Below are 22,266 nucleotides of genomic sequence, written 5' to 3'. Positions count from 1 at the left end.
GCTAAGAATGAAATTGCTAAACAGTAGGGGAAAAAAGAGAAAATAAATACTGTTTATGCAATGTTAAATGTTAAATCAGTACAGTTATGGTTTATTGTTGATCCAAAGGTCTGCAGCGCGTTGTGCTGTTCACTGAGGAGCAGCGTATCTACAAGCTGCTCTGTGAGAGCGAGAAGGCCCAGCTGGCTGAACAGGAAATCATCCTGTCGCTGAAGAGCATGGGTGTGTCTCTGGTCAACAACAGCAGCAGCCAGGAGGTTTCCTTTATTGGGATCACAAGGTAGATAATCAGCAACATACACATGTACACTCATACATTCATGTAATAAAAAGCACAAAACCTGTCCCAAGTCCAAGCCCCACAGGGCATGTGATCATGTTACGACCATGGCTCACCGCCAATACATCAGAATGTATATGAATTAAGCCATAGAGAGTGATGTTGTGTAGTTGTGTGTGTTCTGTAACTTACAAGTCAACATACGGTTCTCTCATTTACAGCTGAGTTACTCTTGACTGACAACATTCAACCTCAGACATAAAGATGTTAAATGGTTGTTACTGTGGAATAACATAGTAGGAACAGAATGTTTTACCTATAAATCATTTAGTTTCGCAAACATAATACAGCTGATTTTATGCTTCCTTGTTTCTCTTTTGCCATAGCTCTGATGTGGTGTGGGAAATAAAGCCTAAGAAAAAGAATCGGTGGAAGACTATGAGCACTAAAGAAGCGGAAATGTTGGAGAACAGTTTCAAAGAGTACATTGAATCTTCACCTGTTGACAATGCCATTGTCGACCTGGAACACAGCTACCAGGTTACTTTCTAAATACTGTATATTAAAATGTACCTGATCTGATCTAGCAACAAGTAATCAGTGAAATTTCTGCTGTCAACCTAATGCTTAAAGTTTGTGGTGTTTGCAATCGTTTCCCAGGTGTCCTTTACTCCCAATGGCATGGATATGCGGATGCTGGAGCCGTGTGACGCTCCTCTCAGGAGGCACTTCCTGCCTGGGGTGAAGGTGGAGTACAGCGTCTCACCACGACAGAGATCTTACCGTGTCCAAATCCACCGCATACAGGTGAAAAGAAGTGCAGTTTGAAATGGAAATAAATATCTGAGGTGTTGAAATTATTTGTGACCTCCACTAAGATCCAACATATCATCGTCTGTCTTACAGTAGTAAAAGTAATCCAGAGTTGTCCTCTTGAATACATTTTGAGCTTTGCTGTCCTTTTCATTCATATGTAAATTTTACATCTACATCCTTTCCTCCTACAGATCCAGAATCAGCTGCCAGGAGCCATCTTCCCCTACGTATTTTACCCTGTAAAACTGCCAAAGTCTATCACCATGGACTCAGGTTTGTTAATCCACCTTGTATGTCATGTTAAATTTAGCATTATGTGTGGTTTACATGTAGTGTTTTGGTCTGTGTTATGATTTCACTGAATTTCACTGATTTCTTACAGAACCCAAACCTCTGACTGATATCAGCATTGTAACCCGAGCAGCAGGACGCTCTGATATCTCTCGCATCAAGTAATGTTTTTTTCTTCTTTAGTCTTTTCTCATTCCTCTTCATGATGCATCTTGGGCTACTTTTTCATATGATATTCCGTTTTTCTCCCTACAACCACATTCACCTGCATTTTTTTGAATTTGAGATTCTTGTGTAACCCACTTCAGCCAAATGCTGGCATATAATTCCTGGAATAATTTTCTCAGTGTTTTTGCTAAGTACTTATTCAAATATCTGTCCAACTCAGGTATTTCAAGGTCTTGATTCAAGAGATGGATCTGAAGCTCGACCTGGGCTTCCTGTACGCCATCCTGGACATGTTTACCCCTGAGAATGCCAGCATCACGACCTCAGAACAGGAGGTCAGATACACACATTCAAGCACACGCTATTAACACACCCTGTGTTTTGTTCAGTTTGACGTTTCATGTTTATTTGCGCTTGTTTTATTCCTCTAGGTGGAACTGTTTGAGAAGGATATAGAGTATATAAAGACAGAACTGAACCATGTTTCTGCTGCTGACACCACTCCTATCAGTCTCTATGAGTACTTCCACATTTCCCCCATCAAGGTATGTGAAATCTGTTGTTTCATAATTGTATCAACAAATTTCTCAAGACAAGGGTACATGGTATATTTCAGATGTGAATTTAATAACAGAAGCAAGTGTGCCCAGTAATATTTTTATCTTTGCAGCTGCACCTGAGTTTCTCTCTGAGCACGGGAGGAGAAGATGGCCTGAAGGAGAAGAGAGACACGGAACTCATCCCTGTCCAGTCCCTCAACCTGCTGCTGAAGAGTATTGGAGCAACTCTCACTGATGTGCAGGATGTTGTCTTCAAGTATGAGCGCACAAGAAAGCCCTAGACAACACAGTGGTGTTCACTTTACGTGGAGGAGTCCTGTAACTCGACTGATTTATGTGTCCTTGATTACAGGCTGGCCTTCTTTGAATTGACCTTCCAGTTTTGCACCACTCAGCAGCTACAGTGGGAGGTCATCAGACATTATTCTAAACAGGTAATGCACACAAGCACAGTGACAATGCTGTAATAACCCATGAACCGCAGAAGTGACCAGTTGTGTATTTTTGTTTTTTCCTTCAAAGTATTAAGTATGGATAATTGTACAGTATGAGAACATGGCAAACCAGGCACAGGCACTCAGGTTTTTTTTTATTTCTGTTTATTTAAGGCTATTAAACAGATGTATGTGCTGGTGCTGGGCCTGGATGTGCTTGGAAACCCCTTTGGGTTGATCAGAGGACTGTCAGAGGGAGTGGAGGCTTTCTTCTACGAACCCTATCAGGTGGGAATATACTGCAAGTACTGATGAGCAGTAAAATAGTGTGTCGGTGTTTCAGTCACATTACATAATACTTTATCTTTCAACATATTTAAGGACTCCAGAATTGGTGAGCAGATATTAAAAGCTTATTAAGTATTTAAGATGAGTAGTCTAGAAAAATATCAGCATTAGGTTTAGGTAGGTTTACAGTATGGCTTTTTAGAGCCCCAGCAGCATCTTTATGTCTTCTTAACGTGTAACTGAGGGATGTCTGGGGTTTTCCAGGGAGCCATCCAGGGGCCAGAGGAGTTTGTTGAAGGAATGGCTCTTGGTGTGAAGGCTCTGGTGGGAGGAGCAGTAGGTAAGCTTAAAATAATCCAAATGTTATATACATACAAATATTACATTATACAGTATAAACAGAACATACTGTATAGGTTGAATGGAATAAAGTAGTGGGAGATAGTAACAGTTTTCCCACAAAAGACTTCAAGAAAAAATAGATATTTCATTGAATATAGCAGCTAGTAAAGATTCATATGTGTCAACCAGGGGGTATAGCAGGTGCGGCCTCCAGGATAACAGGTGCCATGGCAAAGGGTGTCGCTGCCATAACAATGGACGAGGAGTACCAGCAGAAGAGACGAGAAGCTATGAACAAACAGCCCAGTGGCCTGAGAGAGGGGCTGACCAGGGGTGGAAAAGGACTTGTGTCTGTATGTACAATATTAAGTGTTTTTATTACTAATAAAAACAGTGCATATCAGCTGGAAAGACACCTTTGACATAGATCTATAACAAATTGTGAAACTAGTAAGAATAATATGACAATAACTGGCCACAGGGAATCCTGCCTTGATGTGTGATTTACAGCTATTTGGTAACATTGTCATGTTTTGTTTTCAGGGATTTGTCAGTGGGATCACAGGGATTGTTACCAAACCTATTAAAGGTAGGTTGAGTTAGACCCCCTTTGAAAATCTAATGGTGCAACTATTTTGACCAAATGAATGGCATAAAATATAGAAATTGTATAGAATCTAAAATTATTTTTAATTGAATAATTACCTGTGCAGCCGCTCTGGATTTTCAGAGCATTCATGTCAATCTGAACCACATGATGATGTTTTGGTGATGTGTTATTTTCCAGGAGCCCAGAAGGAGGGTGCAGCAGGTTTCTTTAAAGGTGTTGGAAAAGGTCTGGTTGGTGCAGTAGCCAGACCTACAGGGGGCATTATTGACATGGCCAGCAGTACCTTCCAGGGGATCAAGAGGTATGGTTGTTTCTGTGTGTGCAGGTTGCATTCCCATGTCTGTGTCGCCATGTTCATGTGTTAATGTGTTAATGTGTTTAACAACACCACTCTATGCAGATAGATGGTGCCATTTCCCACTTGCTGGTTGTGGAACATTTTAGCTGGTCTGCCATGACCCAGTGATGTAATGTCTGTGTTTACATATACATGTAAATGTTTGCGTGCTATAGTCATATCTGTGTGTGTTCATTTACACAGAACATAGTCCTGTTTTCTGTTTGCATGCATTAGGAAGCCGTTTCTTAAAAATGCATGTCCGTGTCTTGTCTTGTTTTTAGGGCAGCAGAGACTTCACAGGATGTTGAATCTCTTCGTCCTCCTCGCTTCATCCACGAGGATGGTGTCATACGACCATATAAGGAGAGGGAAGGCATCGGCAGTCAGATGCTCCAGGTAGGACAAAAATCTCTGCATCACCAGCTCTTCATAGTCAGGCCTGGGCAAATAACAGCTTTCATTTAACTGAAATGAGGAAAACTTTATCTAAGAATTACTTCAATTGTTAGCATTATTCTTCTTCTTATTTACTATTTGCCATTTCTGTCACTTGAGTGAGTTACACTTTTCATGGTATACTATATATACTATAAGGAATTCAAACCCATCTTTGAATTTGCCCAGGTTTGCTAGTGGAGTTGTGTGTCCATGTGTGTGCATGTGGACTTGCAGCCACATGCCATTCATTTCTTACAGGAAAACAGTTTCAAACCACCCTCCCCTCAGTCTGCCTTGTTTTAATTATCCTTTTTATTTGGCAAATTGTGCTACTACCGGGTGTAAGTGTTTTCCTCAGGATTGTAGCAAAAATAATTAAAGCATCCTTTTGAACATGGCTCAGTGTGTCAGTAGCATGGGTTTCACAAATTTGTAGATTTCAGTGAAGCTCTGTAGTGTTTTAGTTCTGCTTCATTTAAACTACGAGTTTCAAGCTGTGGATCACTTTTTGTGCTGACATTGTCTAACAGTCTGGCTGGATGGAGTGGGTTGAAGTCTCTGCTTACGAGTCTCAGGTCAGAGCTATGCTATTTAGCTAATAGTAAAGTGTAGGATTTTCCTCAGTGTTTACAGATAGGTGACAAATTAAAGTCCTTGGTAAAGTTTTGAGCACAGAGAGTCTTCAGAGCAGCTTCTATTCTGTTTTGTAAAGATTCTGCAAATATCTGATTTCTACTAGAGGGATTCTGCCAAAGGTTATTCCCTCATTTTGGTGTTTTGTTGATGGTGGTGGAGAGCGCTGTGCGACGGGTGACTGTGAAAGCCACGGCATATGATTCACATCACTCACGTCACATCAAACCATTCAGTGACCTTTCATGCACTGTGTAGAAGTATCTACATTTTTTATGTTTCTCCCCTCATTTTAGTTTTCCTTTAATTTGCCACTCATCTGTACCAGCAGCTTTAGACCTAGGCTAGATTTATGAATGTGATCGTAATCAGATGCATCATAATTACTTACTATTTGAAAATGTCATGTAAAATCTTTAGATTTGAAGGACCATGTTGTAGTAACTTTTAAGGAAAATAAAGAATGATCGTTGGCTGATCACTTTGAGCCTACGGCACTAGAGTTGATTCACACATAGTACAGTAGCTGTGTTGGTAGAGACAGGCTTTGGTTGCCTCTGCTCTGACCTTGACTCTTTTCTCTTGTCGTGTCCACAGAGGAGTTTGCTGTACAGTGAATGGCGTAGAACTGGCACAGAGGATGAGGGTGATGAGGAAAATGGCTAGAAGCTAGAAGTGACAGCTGTAGTCTTTGTGTATAGTCTGTGCTGCAGTTTGTTTTCTGCCTGCTGTCTGTCAGTTAGAAGATTTAAACAAACCAAAGAAAGGCCTTTGAGTAAATGAAGAAATGTGTTTCCATCTATTTTGTATTGTAGTAGTTTATGAACTTGGTGTGTGTGTGTGTTTTTTTTTCGTCCTCTCCCATTATTTAACTCTATCTACTTTCTACTCTCGACTTCTTACCTTACTCTTTTCTTTCATTATTTTCTCACAACCAACAAAAGAATCCTCACTTGTCATTCTTTAGACATCAAATCATTAATTCCTCTTTTTTCAAGTGTCTGTTTTCTTCATCAATGAATCTTTGTTTTATCATTCTGTCATTCACTGCCCCCTTGTTCCCAATAAAATGTTTTCAACTTCTATCCGTCATTTTCTTTGTTTCCTTGTTTCCCATCTTTCCTCACCACCCCTCAACATTTTCCACTTCCATTCAAGTACAGTTTTATGCAGGTATTTTGCAGAGGTAGGCCATGCTTATTTACAGTAGGCATTTGGAACATAGACATATTGGTATTCATACTTTAGTTAAAATCAGACATGTAGTTGTTTTTTACACCTTGCTGTTTGTTTAAATATTCACTTAGTTTTTTTCTGTCTTCTTTCAGAAAATTGAGAATGGACGTTTTGCCAAGTACAGATACTTTGCTCATGCCAAGGTCAATGATTCTGACTTCCTCATGATCACTAAGAGGTGAGTGTTTTCTGGCATCTGAGTGAATATGAAAAAAAGGAGTAAAGTAAAACAACTAAGCTACAGTATCCATACCAGTAATGGGAACAGCGTGTGTTTAACTGAAGAGTGTAAAGTAGTGAAAATAGCTTAATTAACCACCAGTATACTGGAGATACACCTTGCTTATTTTAACGCTGTCTTTGTGATTTCTGTTCCAGGGGCATTTTTTTTGTGACCAAAGGCACATTTGGCCAGTTGACCTGTGAATGGCAGTATCTGTTTGAAGAGTTCACCAAGGAGCCGATGATTGTAGAGGACCGCCGACTTCGCATTGAGGCCAAGGTACAAAAACTAAGTTCAACTCCAAATCAGACCCTGCACTGTCTTCTCTCTCCCTTAGGAGACTAATGTTTTTAATAAGCTATTCAGTAGATAAGTGCATTAAACCTTATTTTGTATGCTGCAGGAGAGAGTAAAGTCAGTCTTCCATGCCAAGGAGTTTGGGAAGATCATAAACTTCAAAACTCCTGAGATAGCCAAGGTAAGTTCATGATTTGAATTATAAGATGCTCATATTTGTGTATTTTACATGTATCTTATTTTTTTAAAAGAACAACTGTTATTTACTATTGTAACCTTGTTGTTTTTTTAAATTTAACTTCAGTGGGTTCTTGCCAAACTAGAGGACGCGAGAGAGAGCTTACCCAAATACTGAATCATCAAGAGGAGTGAGAGATGATAAGGATTATTTTTTAAAAAAAAGGAAACACACACATAAAGTCTGTGTGTCAGTGCCTTTGTTCTCTACTGCATGCTAGTTTTGTTTACCTCCATGTGTGAGTAGTGCTAAAAACACACAAGTGACGCTGTATGTTGACTGTTGGTGTGTGTCCAGGGTGAAAGACTGAGTGAGTAGTTTGTATGTGTGCATGCTAACAGAAGTGCTATAAATGGACGGCTCATTTACCACAGACGCTGAGAATGCATCAAACCAAACATTGTCTCACTCCGTGTGCTCCGATTGCACTCATCCTTTTGCACACAATATAATGGATTTTTAATGATTTCTTTTATTAAAACTAATGCCAAGTCTTGAGTTTACAAACACATCTTGTAATATCTGCTTGAGTCTAAAATGCTGGTGAAATTAGAACATTTTCAATTTCCTAAACCTTTACTTTCTCATAGTTCAGCTTGCCATACTCAGTCAATTACATGTCACAGTCATTTCACTGAACGTATTTCAAGTTGTATTTGGCTGTAGAAATGTCACCATTACACTGCAGCAGTTAGTGATAGAAAACAGCTTGAATGATATTGAGGCCAAATTAACCATAATTGCTGTAGCACATTTAATGTACACTGTTTATTTTACTGGGTTATATAAAAGGGATACTAATTTAAACTTTGAGTGTGGCTTCATAGTACACTTAATTCAAAATGTGCTTCATTAAAACCCCTGTTTTCTGTTTACTTCTCTATATCTTTCCTCTTTTTTTATACATTTCTGCAAGATAAAGACTGTTCAGTGTGTGATTTAGAGACAGCATGCTATTTTTATACTGTACTTACATGTATCAATCTGCTGTATATTGATCTCATATAATATCCTTATCTGTATATATCCATCCTCACACAATAGTCTGTATTACGGCATTGCAGATTGTAATTTTGTGATTTTTATGTTTTTATACCACACATATGCAATGTCAACTATGTTGATGAATTATGCAGAGAAAAGTATATTTAAAAGAAATGAATGCTAATTATTATGAGCTGCTGTTTACTCTGATGTATATTTAAAAGGTTTGCTTTTGGTTTTGGGGTGCATCACAGTTTAATACAACTAAATGTTTCTGTTGCCAGCAATGTATGTCATTTATGTTTTTGGGGGAACAAAATGTTCACTGCAGTGGCTTAATTCTTTTCCCTGCTGTTTTCAAAAAAAATAAAAAATAAAATATGTGTTTCAAACGTTAGTGCACTCTTCCTTTATTTCTCAGACATGCAAATTGCACTCTTTATTACATAACTACAATTGCTTATTGATAAATTACATAAATATAATTTCTATCTCTCCTGAGAAGAAACAGCTGAGTAAGGCAAACCACTACTCAGGTTATTTACATCTAAAACAAGGTCAGGTCAGTGGCTCTGCTGACTGTCGTGAGTAAATAAGGCACTTACAGGCAAAAACAGGCACAGGTGGCTCTGTGTTAGAAGAGAGGGAGAAAAAAACAACTATTTCTACACATGATTAAATCACACAAAGAAAAAGGCCAAACAGAACTCTTATCAACTAGCGCACTGTATATCAATTACAATACTCAAAAATACACAGAAATAGGCTCTAGGAAATAATAAAATAAGTAGTCCACACGATAGATCTATGATAGAACTTTCCACTCATTTTCACCCTCTGACTTATAAAGGAAAGTATCATTCATAGCATGTCACAGCATATATACAGAGAAAACTTTGTGAAATTTGTACAGGCACATGCACTGAGACTTGTTTGAAATGGAAATATCTGAACCTGAAAAGTTGTTTATTTATTTAGCTCCTCTCATGTCTTTCCCTCTATCCTCCTGTATCTCTTTGTCTCCTCTCCTCCTCCTCCTCCTGCTTTTTACACCAGATTGAACTCCTTCAGATTGTGTCTGAGGATGGTGTCTTTGACGGCCACAAAGACGAAGCGGATGTTTTCTGTGTCTGTGGCGCAGGTGAAGTGAGGGTACAGCGTCTTGTCTTTGTCCGGGTTCTGTTCTTGGTACATTTTCAGGATGAATTCTTGAGCTGCTGTTGCGTCCTGCTGAGGTCCTGCAATTCAGGGTCAGTGTGTTGTAAGTGAGTTCAACTTGTAAATGATTTGCATCAAGAATGAATTGTTTAGTCTGTTCTTGAACGATTAAAAAATATAATGAGAGACCAAATACAACTAATCCCTGTATAGAGAATGTTTCTCAGTGCACAGGATATATTTTCAAACACCTTTTTTCCATAGTGTATTAGAAGGCGACTAATCTCTGAATACACATTTTCAGTATTTTATACACCACTTTTTATACCTCATGTGCCACACACATCACAAGTTTGTCATAAAATCTGTGTGTAGTACCTCTGGTCTCTTCTTGTCTGCTTCTTGTGACTATATAAGATACAGTATATAACTTTTTCCTGTTAAAAGCTGAGACACACTCAAATCTGGCACAAAACTCTAATAGAATTAGAATTATATGTGTATGTTTCTTCTGTCCTTTTAGATGCAAAAACCATTTCATCAGTGTGTGTTCACACAATTCAAACTTGAACCTACTAATCAGATTAAAGCAGCTATGATTCAAAATGTGATTCAAAGGTAGATCACTTTTGATTAGAAAGAGCATCTAACCATATGCACACAAATATGAATACGGCCCATGACCTATGACCATGCACAGACTAACTAACCTGTAAATTCAGGGAAGTAGTTGGCTATGTGAGAGTACATGATCTTCTCTTGGAGAATGTCAGTCTTGTTGAGGAAAAGTATAATGGAGGAGCGCTGGAACCAGGGGTAGGTGATGATGGTCTTGAACAGTGCCTTGCTCTCCTCCATACGGTTCTGAAATAAAAATTCAACATAATACAATGGAAACACATTTTAAGGGGTCAAAAACTAGAGCATGGTCTGCTGTTGAACTGAACTCTCACCTCATTGTCGCACTCAGCCAGGACTTGGTCGTACTCACTGAGCGCCACCAGGAAGATGATGGAGGTGACGTTCTCAAAGCAGTGGATCCACTTCCTCCTCTCTGACCTCTGACCGCCAACATCCACCATCCTTGCCATAACAACAGCCAATCCCAACGTCATTAGTCACCAGTGTCGCCAATTCCAGTGTAACATACTTAAACTGTTGCCTTTTATGTTGATGTGTTGTATCTCACCTGAAAATGACATTCTCCATGTCAAATGGGTATTCAATGATACCTGTAGTTGGCACTCGGACTCTGAGGATGTCTTGAAGGTCGGGTACATAAGAGGGCTGTGAAATTCGCTCCAGGTCACTGAGATAGCTGGAAAAATGTGTAGAAAACAAGTATGAGAGGAGATATCAAAGAAAACAGCAGAATTTGTCCGTTTTTGTGGCTACAGATAGAAATAATATAAATTCTGTCTGTGAATTTAAGAGAATATGAAAAGCCTGATTTATACCAAACACATGAAATAAAAGTAGTTAGCTCTGCTTTATAGGTTAAAAGGACCAATATCACATTTGTGACTGAGATCATCAGGGACATGGATATGAGGTGAAAAGGAAAATACTTTGCTACAGTGGAGAAGTAAACATACTTAGTATTTTCATTTCCAAAAACAGCAACTGCAACTTAAAAAGTAGCTTGTCTTCTTGGATCAACTGTGGCTTCACAAAAAGCAAAAATTCTATATTTATGTTAATTTTTACTCCACTATCAGTAGATATTCATCTGCGTGGTCTGGTGGGACACTCCTGTGGTCACTACAGTGTCTCTTTGTACTGACAAAACCTTGCAGCGAGATAGCCGCTGGAGTAGGATACCTGTATATATTCTCTCCACAGCCAGAAAAATAAGGATGGGGAAATACTGAATCCTTTATTTCTTCACGTATTTATGTTTAAATCCCTCAGATTTGAATATTCACCTAACACAGGAATGATGAAATAAAATACCCACCACATGTACATTTTTTACCATAGAGGGTAAATTCCCTGCAGGTTGTTGAAACCCCCAAATTTACATGAAAAAATACTGAGGTTATAACTTTAGTGTTATCAATGTTAGCCCTGCCCATTATAATGCAGTCTAATATGATAGCCTTGCAAAAAACACTCAATACTTGAGGCATAATAATAAATTAACTGTGTCAGAGAGATGTTAAATAACCTTTTAAACAATCTTGGACCTTATTCTTTGGTGCTGAGGTGTTACCTTGCATTATATTATTAAGGTGTTCCTGCTCATTTGTCTATTCTTTACAATATCTGTGGTAACCATGTGGTAGAGCTGGAGAGAAAAGACAAAGAAGGTTGTGCGTCTAACGCTCACTATTTGGTGGAGTCTGACAGCTGGTACTCCCTGCGTCGGTCGTAGCACTCCTGTATCCCTGCATCCTCCCACAGACTCTTGATGGCAGTCGCAAGGTTTTGATCTAACTCTTCCACCTTATCCACCTCCACCTCCAGGATTGAGTTTGCATTGTTCTGGGAACACAAAGGCACAAAGACAATTAAGACAGTTAGAAAACAGTCCATCCTTTATGCCCACAACTTCTCTGATTTTTTGGGGAAAAGTACATTTCTATAGGTTTTTATAGGTGTCTGTGTATTTTTTCTTATATTTTAGGCTCCTGGCAGCTTTATTCTGCTTTTTGTTAAATTGACAAAATTATAAGTCAAACTTAAGACACACTTATAGCTGAATTTGTGATTGCAAAAAGGATAGCTTGCATGTGGGGTGAGGACAACTTAAAATGTGCTAACGGTTGTCAAAACTGAACTAAAATGAACCTGGATTCTACAATCAAAAGTAAGTTGATAGCAAAAGGAGCAGACACTGTTTGGTTCTGTCTGTACCTGGTTCTGAGGATCAGCAAAAGAAATACTGAGTGCCTCCATGGCTCTGATCATTGTCTGCATGGATGTGTAAATGTTCTGGTAGACCAGTTTGGCATAGCTCTTCTTGTCCTCAGCTGTGTATCCTCCTCCATGGATAATCCTCATTTGTTTGATAAAGGTGCTCTTTCCACTCTCTCCAGTACCTGTTGGATACACCAACAATTAAATCCAATAATCCTTTTATATGTGTATACTTTCAGCATAATTACATCTTGACATGCTGATCTATGTTATATGATGTAACATTGAAGCCAGTTTGTCAGCAGTATTGTCAGTGCAGAATTTCGATTGTATTATGTTGTTTTTGACTATGAATGAGGATTGTGTGGATGTATGACTATTCAAGTAAAAGCAGCAACTTAAAAATGCAGGTAAATATCCAGAATTCAAAGTGTAAACTAAGTAAAATTACTCAGGTATCATCAGCAAAATGTATGAAGTATATATATATATATTTTTTTTTTTTAATGAATGCAGGCAGAATATATTATCAGAGAATTATTACTGAAATCTGCTGTCAGCTCGACCTAGCTGCTTCACTTCAACACTCATCTGTCCTGTCTGTTTCTGTGCAGAGTCAAGTTGAAGTAAATCCTACACAAACAAACAATTGCTATGACAACTGTTGATCACTAACTTTGTGCAGGGATTAACAAGCAAACTGAATGATTTGAATGTATATTTGACTGCCAAAAAGACATCTTGGATCTCTTGGTGCAACAGGTGAAAGACATCCTCGGGCTGCATTTGGCCTAAATCCCTAAAATGACAAATGCTTCCATGCAGAGTAAGATTTCAACAGATAGAATACAGAAAACAAAACACCTTTAGTCTCATCATTTCAGTGACTGTGTGGGAATAAGCCAGTGCTTCACTTTTAGTGAGCTGGGAGTGGCCTCCACATCTACATGAATTGACACTACCATTCATAACTTTGGTTTCAGTTGGAGCTTTTAGTAAAAGTGGTGTTTGTAAAAAAGTAAGAGAAAGCTGTGTGGCTGTGAGTCAGTTATGGTTCTGAGGGTGCAGATGTGTTTGAGTTTGTGTTGGGGCTCTGTAGCGTGTCAGTGGTGTATGTTTGGACACACACTTGCTTTGTCAACTGATCCACACACAGCCCATCACAAACAACCTCACACATTCTATACTGACAATGCCTTTCCACTGGTTTACATTCCAAGACAATAAATTCTAAATTAACTAATCCATATTTATGTAGCAGTTTTATTTTAACCTATGACCAGTCATTGTAGCTATAATGAGGTGCTCAAGTATAAAAGTTCATATTCCATAAAAGTGACTGACACACACACACACACACACACACACACACACACACACACACACAGTCTGTCTCTCACGTTCCTCTTCAATTCTTACAGCACAAGCTTCTAATTTTCTCCTTCAGACCACATGATGCTGAATCTATTTGTTTAACAAATGTGTGTTTGTTAAACAGACCTGAATATTGAAAGTTGCCACATTTGTGTGTAGGGGGCGGGCCACGCGTCTGAGTGTGTGTGTGTGTGTCTGTGTGTGTGAGTATACACCTGTATCTGTGTCCCTGCTTCTCAGCAAAGTGTGTTATAGCTCTGTGATGAGCCTGAGTGGTGCCAGCAGTTTTCTGGTTTCCTGGCTGTTTTGCATGGCATCATGAATACTTGAGTCTTTACATCTTAGCAAACAAAGCTTAGACAAATTGCCTGCATTTGAATGCACCTTGTTTACAAGTCAAGTTTCTTGGAGATGAGGGGGTTTTGGGCAAGACAGGGAGGTAAGCACGGCAAGGGAGGCAAATCATGATCCTACACATCTGCTGTGTTTGACTTGTTGTGATAGAGAATCAGCCTCTAATGGGCTCAGAGGCCTCACTCTTTTATTTCTGTAACTCATGTAACATTCATTTTTTTCTACTTATTGTGACATGTCTATCTTTAATGTAGCAGTTCCTCTAATTCAATACATTTTTACAGAAGACAATAAAAGTAACCCTGACCTTTGACCTTTGACAAATCACACTCCTATTGGAGGCGAAGTGGACTTTTCAACCACAAGATTTTTAACTGGGCAGCATGATGGTGCAGTAAAGGTTGTGGGTTTGAACCCTGGTTTAATATAAGAAATTTGCATGTTCTCCCTGTGCCTGTGTGGGTTCTCTCTGGGGACTCCAGCTTCCTCCCACAGCAAAAGACATGCAGGTCTGTCAGTGACCCTAAATTACCTGTAGGTGTGAATGTGAGTGTTGGCTCCAGCCCCCTGTGACCCTTAAGGATAAGGGTTATAGATCATGAATGGATGGATAGATTTTTAACTACTGGCACTGAGTCAGGTGGATGCACTGATTATCCAGTTCTATGTGGATGCTTTCAAAACAGAAAGTGTCCACATAGACTCAAATATTCCTCTCTACAGTATGTTTGTAAATAAGGATTATTATCGTCATTGATTAATCAATTATTTGATTGGTGAATTTTATAATTAATAACTTACTCACACCATAAGAAATCATACTTGACAAAGGTATGTAACAAGCAACAGGAGTGGTGTACGCAAATCCAAAAACAAACTGCTCATTTGTCATCTGCTCAGTGACTGATTATCACTTGTCATGTTCTGTTATTCCTCTGATTAACTGCCTTTTAACTTCAGCTCTGTAAGCTTAACACCCTAAAGGATGTGGTACATAATCTTACATCACATCAGTATTTTTTCTTTGTAAATTCTCCCTCAGTGGACACATGTAGCAATAATAATAAGACAAACATAATAAAAGAACTGAGTCAATCAGTTCATGTCTAGATGAAGTAAATGTTCATATTGGACTTTGAGGGGGTGCAGAATTTTACCCAGCACTGAGAGTCTAACAAAGAGATTGTATTAAGTTGCATTGTGGGAAATGTAGTCTGCAGTGTTTTGGAATTTGACCTAAACTAGGGACAAAACATCCAGACATCTCAGCCTCTGCTGAATCTCCCAAGTCTCTAACTTTGTAGAAATGTACTACGAAAATACTGGAGTAAATGGAAATTTGTGCAAAGTGCACTGCTTTTGTAATTGTTTCACGTTTGATTCATTGTCTGTATGTGTTTATCTCTGTATGTGTTTATTGTTGCGTGTTTATTTGCCTACATTTGTGTCTTAGAGCAAATCTGCATGTGTATGTATGTGCGTGTCTGGGTGGAGTAGTGTCGTGTTTTACTGTTTTGCTGGAGGTGATGAACCACAGATGCACACACAATTATATACACAGTCATAGACAGTCAGCAAAACATGAGACATTTACAGATAAACTTAACGTCGCACCTACACACACTCTCTTGCTAGGGGAGCGTGGTGACATGACGTGGTGCCAGCTGTTTGAATGAAAGTGGTGTTATTGTCACTGAGGTAAAAACTATTACCTGTCACACTCACGCTCACTTCTTGTTTTTCTTATTTCTTCTCAGGGACAATAAAACCTTGGAAAGTGAGTGCTTTCACTCACTCATGTCCAGGACTTGCAGTCAAATTGCAGCTGAACTAAATGGCCAATACTTGTACAGTATACTGTATAGAGTAGCGCTGACACGTCTGTATTGTCCTATAGCTTGCTCAGGTTCAAGGCCACTGACTTGACTAACAGAAGCAGACTGGGAACGTGTTGATCTTTCACTCTGCTTCACTCCCACTCGTCCTCTCTGGGGATCTGACTGTGACCATCCTAATGAAACCCACTGAGAACACTGAGTTGCTCTAATCAGGTAAAGAAACACTTGCTTATGTTACATTTAACATATCTATAGGGCCAGGTACAAGACACACAACACACAGTGTAATTTAGACAGAATAATTGCTAATTACAATTGCTCTCTCAGATTATTCTTTATTTCAGGGTTATACTTTTTATCTAGAGTTTTGGTAATTGAGTCATCTCTTTTCCTGCTTAGTGCCTCAGCTCACCAGATGGCTCAAACAGTAACTGTGTAATCCCTGGGCAGCAGTTAACTGCAGCAGCATACACCAGAATCCATGTAATGATCACTGTTAATGTCTAGAACCATTTTCAGAACTTAAAATGCGTTGGTGGGCCAAGAAAAGAATTTTCTTAACAAATTAAATGGGATTTGTAATTAATGTTGGTTTAGTCTTTGTGGGCAGCAACCTGATGCTCTCTTTTGCAAGAAAGCCCCTTCCAAGAGGCAGAGCTGCAGCTCATATCCTGCTCAGGGACAGATTTGCATGATTTTTGCATGAGGCGCACCCGCAGCAGCTAGTTATGGCTTTCAAACACACCACTGACCAAGGCCCTGACAGTGACTCATGTCTCTGAAGCGCTCCCACACTGTGTGCAGTAAAAATGGGGTGTTGTCCAAAAGCATTGATAGATGCTCTTTGGATGCAATGTGGCAACAGTCTGTTTCCTCTTTCTCTTGATCTGACTTTTGTCTCAAAAGCTACAGGAGTTAACTTAGAAAACAGGAGTGTGGCGTTGAAAGGAAAAGAAACCTGGGCTGAGCGTGTCTTTCCCTCAGTGTGGACAGGACAAGTGGAAAACTACAAAATATCCCAGTCCAGATAGGATTAATGACACTGTCTACCCGCTGTACTAAAAATATACACACTGACAACTCATTGATATTTTCCCCTCATTGCTTGTTCTCCTTTACTCCCACTTCCTTTTTATGCTCCCATGAGGCTGAGGTTTATCCCAACAGAGGACGACAAACATTTCTCCAGCCCATCATGGAGCAAACACAAAAATACTCCAACGCACAACTCCCCGATGGGAGGATTTAACTGGAAACGCATGTGCTCGTGAGTTTCGGTTTCTGTATACATTTAGACCGGAGATGTTGAAATACAATACCACGTTAAAATAGCAAATCTCTCTCTGCGTGTAACTGGTTTATAATTGCGTGTAATAAATGAGTCCCGTGGACAAACTGATCGGGGGTGCGAACTGGTCGTGGTGCGTAAAGTCGATGGCACAACTTTTGGGCGCAGCTGCGCCAGCACGAGGAAGCCAGTGCGCCACATCCGGAGACAAGAAAGAGGAATGAGGAGAAAGGAAATGTAGAGGACAGTTAGATATGAAACTGCCTCCTCCTCACACTATTCATGACTCGAATCTTTTATTCAAAGACACGTCTATCCAACCTATCAAAAATCTTAAAATACAAAATGTTGGATATTAAAACCATCCCTCTTCCCTGTGCCTATGTACCTGTTATAATTCAAATACTGATTGGTCAACGTGCTCCTGAGTGCTGTCCCACCTGCCACGATACACCTGTATGTCCAGGTGTGGTCAGGAAGCAGTAGGTAATGGCAAATTAAAAGTCATCCTTGATGAATCACTGAGTTCCAGTCAGTGATTCATTGGGATATACACCAAAACCGCCAAAATAGCAAATTGATAAATTGAATCATTCCATTAGTGCAACATTTTAAGAGCTTTGAAATTTTGTTTTTATGGCATTCTGGCCGGAAAGACGCAGAGAAGCTACGCGCCAAGGGTTTCTTCCCATTAAGATGACACAGTCTATCATTTTCAGTGTCACTTAATTACTTACTTTAAGATAAAGGCCGCTAAGAATGTGTGAGAAGACTTTAAGCCAGTCTGCCAGTCTGCCTGTATAAACTCAGTCACCCTCCAGACCTGATTCCCGGTGAGTGATGCTCACCTAACAGCAGCAGCTTCAGCTCCCTGCGCGAGTCCTTCTTGTCTCTCCGCAGCTGCTTCTCAATCTCCTCGTTGATCCTCTGGTTCTCTCTCTCCTCCGCCGACACACAACACCCAGCCATCACTCAAAAAAAAAAAACTGACCGGTTCTCTCTCCAATGAGCCCTCTGCTGTCAAAATGGTAATAATAAAAGTAATTAAAAAATAATAATGCTGAAGCCTGTGAAGGTGTCTGTACCGCTTCTTCTCCGCTCTCCTCCCTCTCACACGCTTCACCAATTCAGAGGGAAAAGGTGCAAAGCATCTTTAAAAACGGATGCTCTCTTCTTCCCCTTAAACAGGAATGAGGAAAGCCACTTTTTCAAGGAGATAGGGAATTGACTGGATTTTAAAAAATAATAATAATAATAATAATAATAATCTGCAAATCTGAAACAGAGAATCCTTTGTTTAAGAGTCCAGAGAACTTTGACCCTCTTTGATAAGGTCCTGCGGTTGGTCTAAGGCTGGAGGACACTTGTTGAACTTTATCCAGCCGACTCTGGAGGGCGTGGCGCCAGTTGCAAATAGAAAGGGATAAAATGGGAAGTTCACATCCGCAGACGGTGCTGTCTTTATACCACAGGGATGCCTCTGACAAGATCAATTAAAAAAAAGTATGAATGAAAGCGTTAGGATGGTGGTTAGGTTTTGATCAAAAAGCTGCACAAACAAACGCCGAGAAAAGTATTGGCCCGTATCTTAGAGATGAGTGAAGTATCCTGCCTCAGTGCATCCTCATCTGACACTGCCATGTCTCCCAACGGCCACTAGGGGTCAGGAAGGCCAACTGTGAGCGAGTGGATGAGAGTTTGAGCTAAGTCCCGGGTTCATAAGAAACTTTGGATCCTTCAGCACTTGTAAACTTGTAGAACAAATGTTTTTGAAGAGAATAAACGGCAGATTTGATTACTGAAGAGTTCAAAGGGTAAATGGGTAAATGAAGTGAGCTTGAGTTTAATAGAGCAGTGCTCATTGTGATTACAAAACTCTAGAGAGAAGACTAAATAAACTGGAGATGAAATTATGTCTTTTATAAAAGTGTCAAACTTAAGATCATAAGCGATGAAAAGTACAAACATGATCGTGACCGAAAACAAAGTGTGACCCTCTAGAAAAGAATTTGGTGATTTTCCTTTAGGTTGTGATATGTATTGTGGTGCCCTGGCCTTAACCATTTGTCACTATTCACACACTAAAAGATGTAAATGCATTAAGAGTATTGGGTGTAGCTTACAAAATAATCACAAGCAGTCTTTAGGCTTTTTTTGGGGTGCAGTTTACTTTCTGTTTACCCACACTTCTGTCCTCTTTTTGAACAAAGTTCTCAATGCATACATTTTTCATCAGGGACGATGTGTTGGCTGCTGCGTTCATGTCAATGCAATGGGATGAATTCTTCTACTCTGTTAAGGTAAAATAACTCAACTGCCATTTGAATGGAGAATGTGGCTCGTGACTACTTGTTTTTTTTTCTCTGTGATCTTGTAGAGTTCATTTAGATTGTGCACATCCAGTATACAAAAGCAGTGAATTTCTTAAATGTGATGTGATTCTCTTGAAGTCGTTGCCTTGATTTACTGTACTTTCAGAAGTTGCCTCATGCCTAAATAAAGTTTAATTATGGTGGTGTCATGAGATTTAAAGCAGAAAGTAAACAGAGGCAGCTCCCTGCCAGCCATATTTTGATAACCTTCTCAAAGTATTCTGTTGTTTCTCTTTTTTGTTTTCTGCAGTTGCATGTAAAAACTATTAATGACTCTGAGATAAAAAGGAAAAAAAAAAGAGCTACAATTAACCTCAAAGCGGCAACTTCACCCTGCATGTTGCTGGGTAATACGCCTGGGGCACATTCTATTGAACTTTATGATTCTACCTCACAAGAATCACATCTGCCTTCACTTTGAGTGAATTTTCAGTGTCTGACTGAGGCTTTTAGTAGAAATTGGAGTTCACATACGACTTGACTTATTATCCTCATGCTGTGGTATATCTATCACAGATCTGAACTATGGTGGGGAGTAAAGATTTAAAGGCATCAAATGGACACATTAAGTGATAGCTGTACTAAAATGACAAAATAAAAATCAGAGTCGACATACTTTTGAAAAGAAACATGTTGTTTCATTCAGAAACATGTTGAAGGAGTGCGATTTTATGGATACATGAAACATTTTACACAATTATGATTGGAGATCATCATAGTAACACTATTTCAAAATGAGTCATTAAACTTCATATCCTCAGGATTTTGGAAGCAAGGAAACCCAAAAGGTAGGCTAGCTGAAAGCGATCTGATGATGTGTCTGAGACTTTGAGTAAAAGAGCAGATTACGGAGACGTTTTCTCACAACCTCGGCCCTGCAGCTCCACAATATACTGTACGTTAACACTGCACTGCTCTTGAACATACTGCATGAAATTTGAACAGCAGCAGAGCTTTCCAACAATGTGTCAGCAAGTCAACACCAGCTGGAGTCTGTGCTCTCTTAAAGGGAAAATCCAGCTTCAGTATAACTCACATGTGTCTCTCTCTGAGTAATGATGTGAACGTGAACAAACTATTCGCAAAAGCCTGGATACAGTCCCTCCTGGCTCAAATTTATCAGATAAAATCCAACTAGAATTTGCATTTTCACCAGTATAATGTTGTTTTAAATAATCTTAGATTCACTATCAGTTGACATACACCATGTTTTGTCAATTTTATCACTTTTTATATCCTTTTTAATTATTCACAAGCATAGATCGTCAGTCTCTGCTCGATGTGGTTAGATGCAGTATGTGAATTGTTTAAACAAGGATTTTCCCTTTAAGAAACAGTGACAGTGTAAATAGCCACTTTACAACAGCAGGGACAGAAGTTACTAATTACTGCAAGTCTACAACAAGTGATCATCAACACTGATAAGTTGAAACTATAGTCCAGCTTCAAAACATCTCCTCTGGCAACAGGCAGAATCACATTAACACCGTTTGAACGTCCAGTAAAAACGTGTGATGAGTTGGCCCCTGGTTTCTTCTCCTAGGCCCTGCTGTTGATAAGTGGTTATTGTTAAGATCTTCATTTACTTCAAGTAAACTGTGAATGGGACTGGGAGTCAACTTGTTGAAGTGACTGCTGCCTGCCAAAATCAACCATCCTTGTAAGCAAGTACACCAGCCAGCTGAAATATCTGAAAACAACAGGACCTCAGAGTGAGGGCTGGTTACCTGCCAAAGTGGCTGGTGGAAGCCAGACCATCGCCAAATACAGCGAAGGGAAAAAAAGAAAAGAAAAAAAAAACACTCCGCAGGTGGCGGCTGGTGGTAGCTTTTGAGTCCAGACTGTGACACTCTGCGAGCACATTCTACACATACTGTTGGAGCACTGTTGCTTAATCATAGTCAGGCAGATCAATGCATTATAATACACTGTGGCGTGGATTTTTAAGACATGAATCCGATGTGACAGTTTTCTGAAATCAATAGAAAGTGTGTTCTGATTACAGTTCACTCACAATGTGCTTAGAATGTCCTGTAATGATGTCATATTATAGCTACATGAGCTACACTTCAAAGCTGTTCCCAGGGCTTCTTCTAGCACAGAGTAACAAAGAGAGACCACCAAGCCAAAACCAAACAATCCTCCAGCTGGGACATGGGACATTATTGGCTGCACTAACTTCTATTCTCATAAAAACACAGGTGCCTTGCATTGGGACTTCAGAGGCACAGCTTATTCAATATAAGGCAATATGTACATATGAACTGTTGTGTATTTCCTCCTATGTTCTCATTTCATAAATAAAGTCTAAATTAATACTGTACATTCTAATGAAATGGTGGCAATCAAGATGGAAATGAAGTAAAAAAAAAAAATTAAATAAAAAAGCACCTGAAATGAACCATCCTAATTAGGCCAAATGAGTCACTTTTTTTGTACATTTGTATACAATGGTCAGTCACTGACTCTGACAGACTCTACAATACTCAGTTTTCTCAGGGAGGGTGTGAGCAGTGATGGCCTTCCCCTCTATTCGCGGAAATTACAACTCTTCCTTTATCTCTCTTCCTTTACAAAATCTTGAGCCAAAGCAACACATAACCTTCCTGCCACCCATCTTGTTCTAGCACTTTTTGTTAAATGAAACATCTTGTCTTCAAAGGTGGTTGGTGGTGGGGTGAGGGGCGTTCATGGTCGACTAAAGTTAATCAATACTTATCGAGAGGATTTGTGATGAAATTTAAATACAAAGACAAAAAGAATCAATGAGTGACATGATTACACCTATATATGACAAGTGCTCTGTTCCTGAAGCCAGTTAAGAACTAAACTATTACAATTAGCC

At 39.4% G+C, this 22,266-nt stretch overlaps 2 protein-coding genes across 4 annotated transcripts in view; one reads left to right on the top strand and one right to left on the bottom strand.

The window, feature by feature from the left end:
• vps13a (vacuolar protein sorting 13 homolog A) overlaps positions 1 to 8,575 on the top strand; it is a 34,233-nt gene extending 25,658 nt beyond the window's left edge. For 2 of the 3 annotated variants that reach the window (XM_018669002.2, XM_018669001.2), the window contains 19 exons: positions 109 to 280; positions 667 to 820; positions 941 to 1,087; positions 1,288 to 1,369; positions 1,479 to 1,548; positions 1,776 to 1,890; positions 1,987 to 2,100; positions 2,226 to 2,371; positions 2,468 to 2,549; positions 2,724 to 2,837; positions 3,102 to 3,177; positions 3,369 to 3,532; positions 3,723 to 3,768; positions 3,967 to 4,090; positions 4,411 to 4,525; positions 6,529 to 6,614; positions 6,815 to 6,938; positions 7,063 to 7,137; positions 7,261 to 8,575. In XM_018669002.2, coding sequence (XP_018524518.1) covers positions 109 to 280; positions 667 to 820; positions 941 to 1,087; positions 1,288 to 1,369; positions 1,479 to 1,548; positions 1,776 to 1,890; positions 1,987 to 2,100; positions 2,226 to 2,371; positions 2,468 to 2,549; positions 2,724 to 2,837; positions 3,102 to 3,177; positions 3,369 to 3,532; positions 3,723 to 3,768; positions 3,967 to 4,090; positions 4,411 to 4,525; positions 6,529 to 6,614; positions 6,815 to 6,938; positions 7,063 to 7,137; positions 7,261 to 7,311 — 2,057 coding nt within the window. In that variant the 3' untranslated portion in view covers positions 7,312 to 8,575. Of the gene's footprint in view, positions 1 to 108; positions 281 to 666; positions 821 to 940; positions 1,088 to 1,287; positions 1,370 to 1,478; positions 1,549 to 1,775; positions 1,891 to 1,986; positions 2,101 to 2,225; positions 2,372 to 2,467; positions 2,550 to 2,723; positions 2,838 to 3,101; positions 3,178 to 3,368; positions 3,533 to 3,722; positions 3,769 to 3,966; positions 4,091 to 4,410; positions 4,526 to 5,797; positions 6,284 to 6,528; positions 6,615 to 6,814; positions 6,939 to 7,062; positions 7,138 to 7,260 lie in introns of those variants that run through there. The other variant, XM_018669003.2, reaches the window with a different exon arrangement.
• Positions 8,560 to 18,407, bottom strand: gna14a (guanine nucleotide binding protein (G protein), alpha 14a). The gene is made up of 7 exons (XM_018669004.2): positions 17,898 to 18,407; positions 12,193 to 12,377; positions 11,666 to 11,820; positions 10,526 to 10,654; positions 10,290 to 10,419; positions 10,047 to 10,200; positions 8,560 to 9,416 (listed from the first exon to the last, which is right to left on the bottom strand). The coding sequence occupies exons 1-7, from the start codon at positions 18,016 to 18,018 to the stop codon at positions 9,226 to 9,228; spliced, it is 1,065 nt and encodes a 354-aa protein (XP_018524520.1). The 5' UTR covers positions 18,019 to 18,407; the 3' UTR covers positions 8,560 to 9,225.
• Between the last annotated feature and the right edge of the window lie 3,859 nt (positions 18,408 to 22,266).

Source organism: Lates calcarifer, linkage group LG13 (genome assembly GCF_001640805.2).
Source record: "Lates calcarifer isolate ASB-BC8 linkage group LG13, TLL_Latcal_v3, whole genome shotgun sequence".
NCBI classification, from domain to species: domain Eukaryota; kingdom Metazoa; phylum Chordata; class Actinopteri; family Centropomidae; genus Lates; species Lates calcarifer.
Note: the sequence above shows the minus strand (reverse complement) of the source record. Positions and strands in the feature narration are given on the sequence as shown.

Excerpts from the sequence above, each read along its gene's own strand:
- gna14a (XM_018669004.2), bottom strand. The coding sequence starts at position 18,018 with ATGGCTGGGTGTTGTGTGTCGGCGGAGGAGAGAGAGAACCAGAGGATC. Across the intron at positions 12,378-17,897 it reads GCTGAAGCTGCTGCTGTTAG|GTACTGGAGAGAGTGGAAAG; the intron begins GTGAGCATCACT and ends TGTATCCAACAG. Across the intron at positions 11,821-12,192 it reads TTGCTGATCCTCAGAACCAG|AACAATGCAAACTCAATCCT; the intron begins GTACAGACAGAA and ends TTGTGTTCCCAG.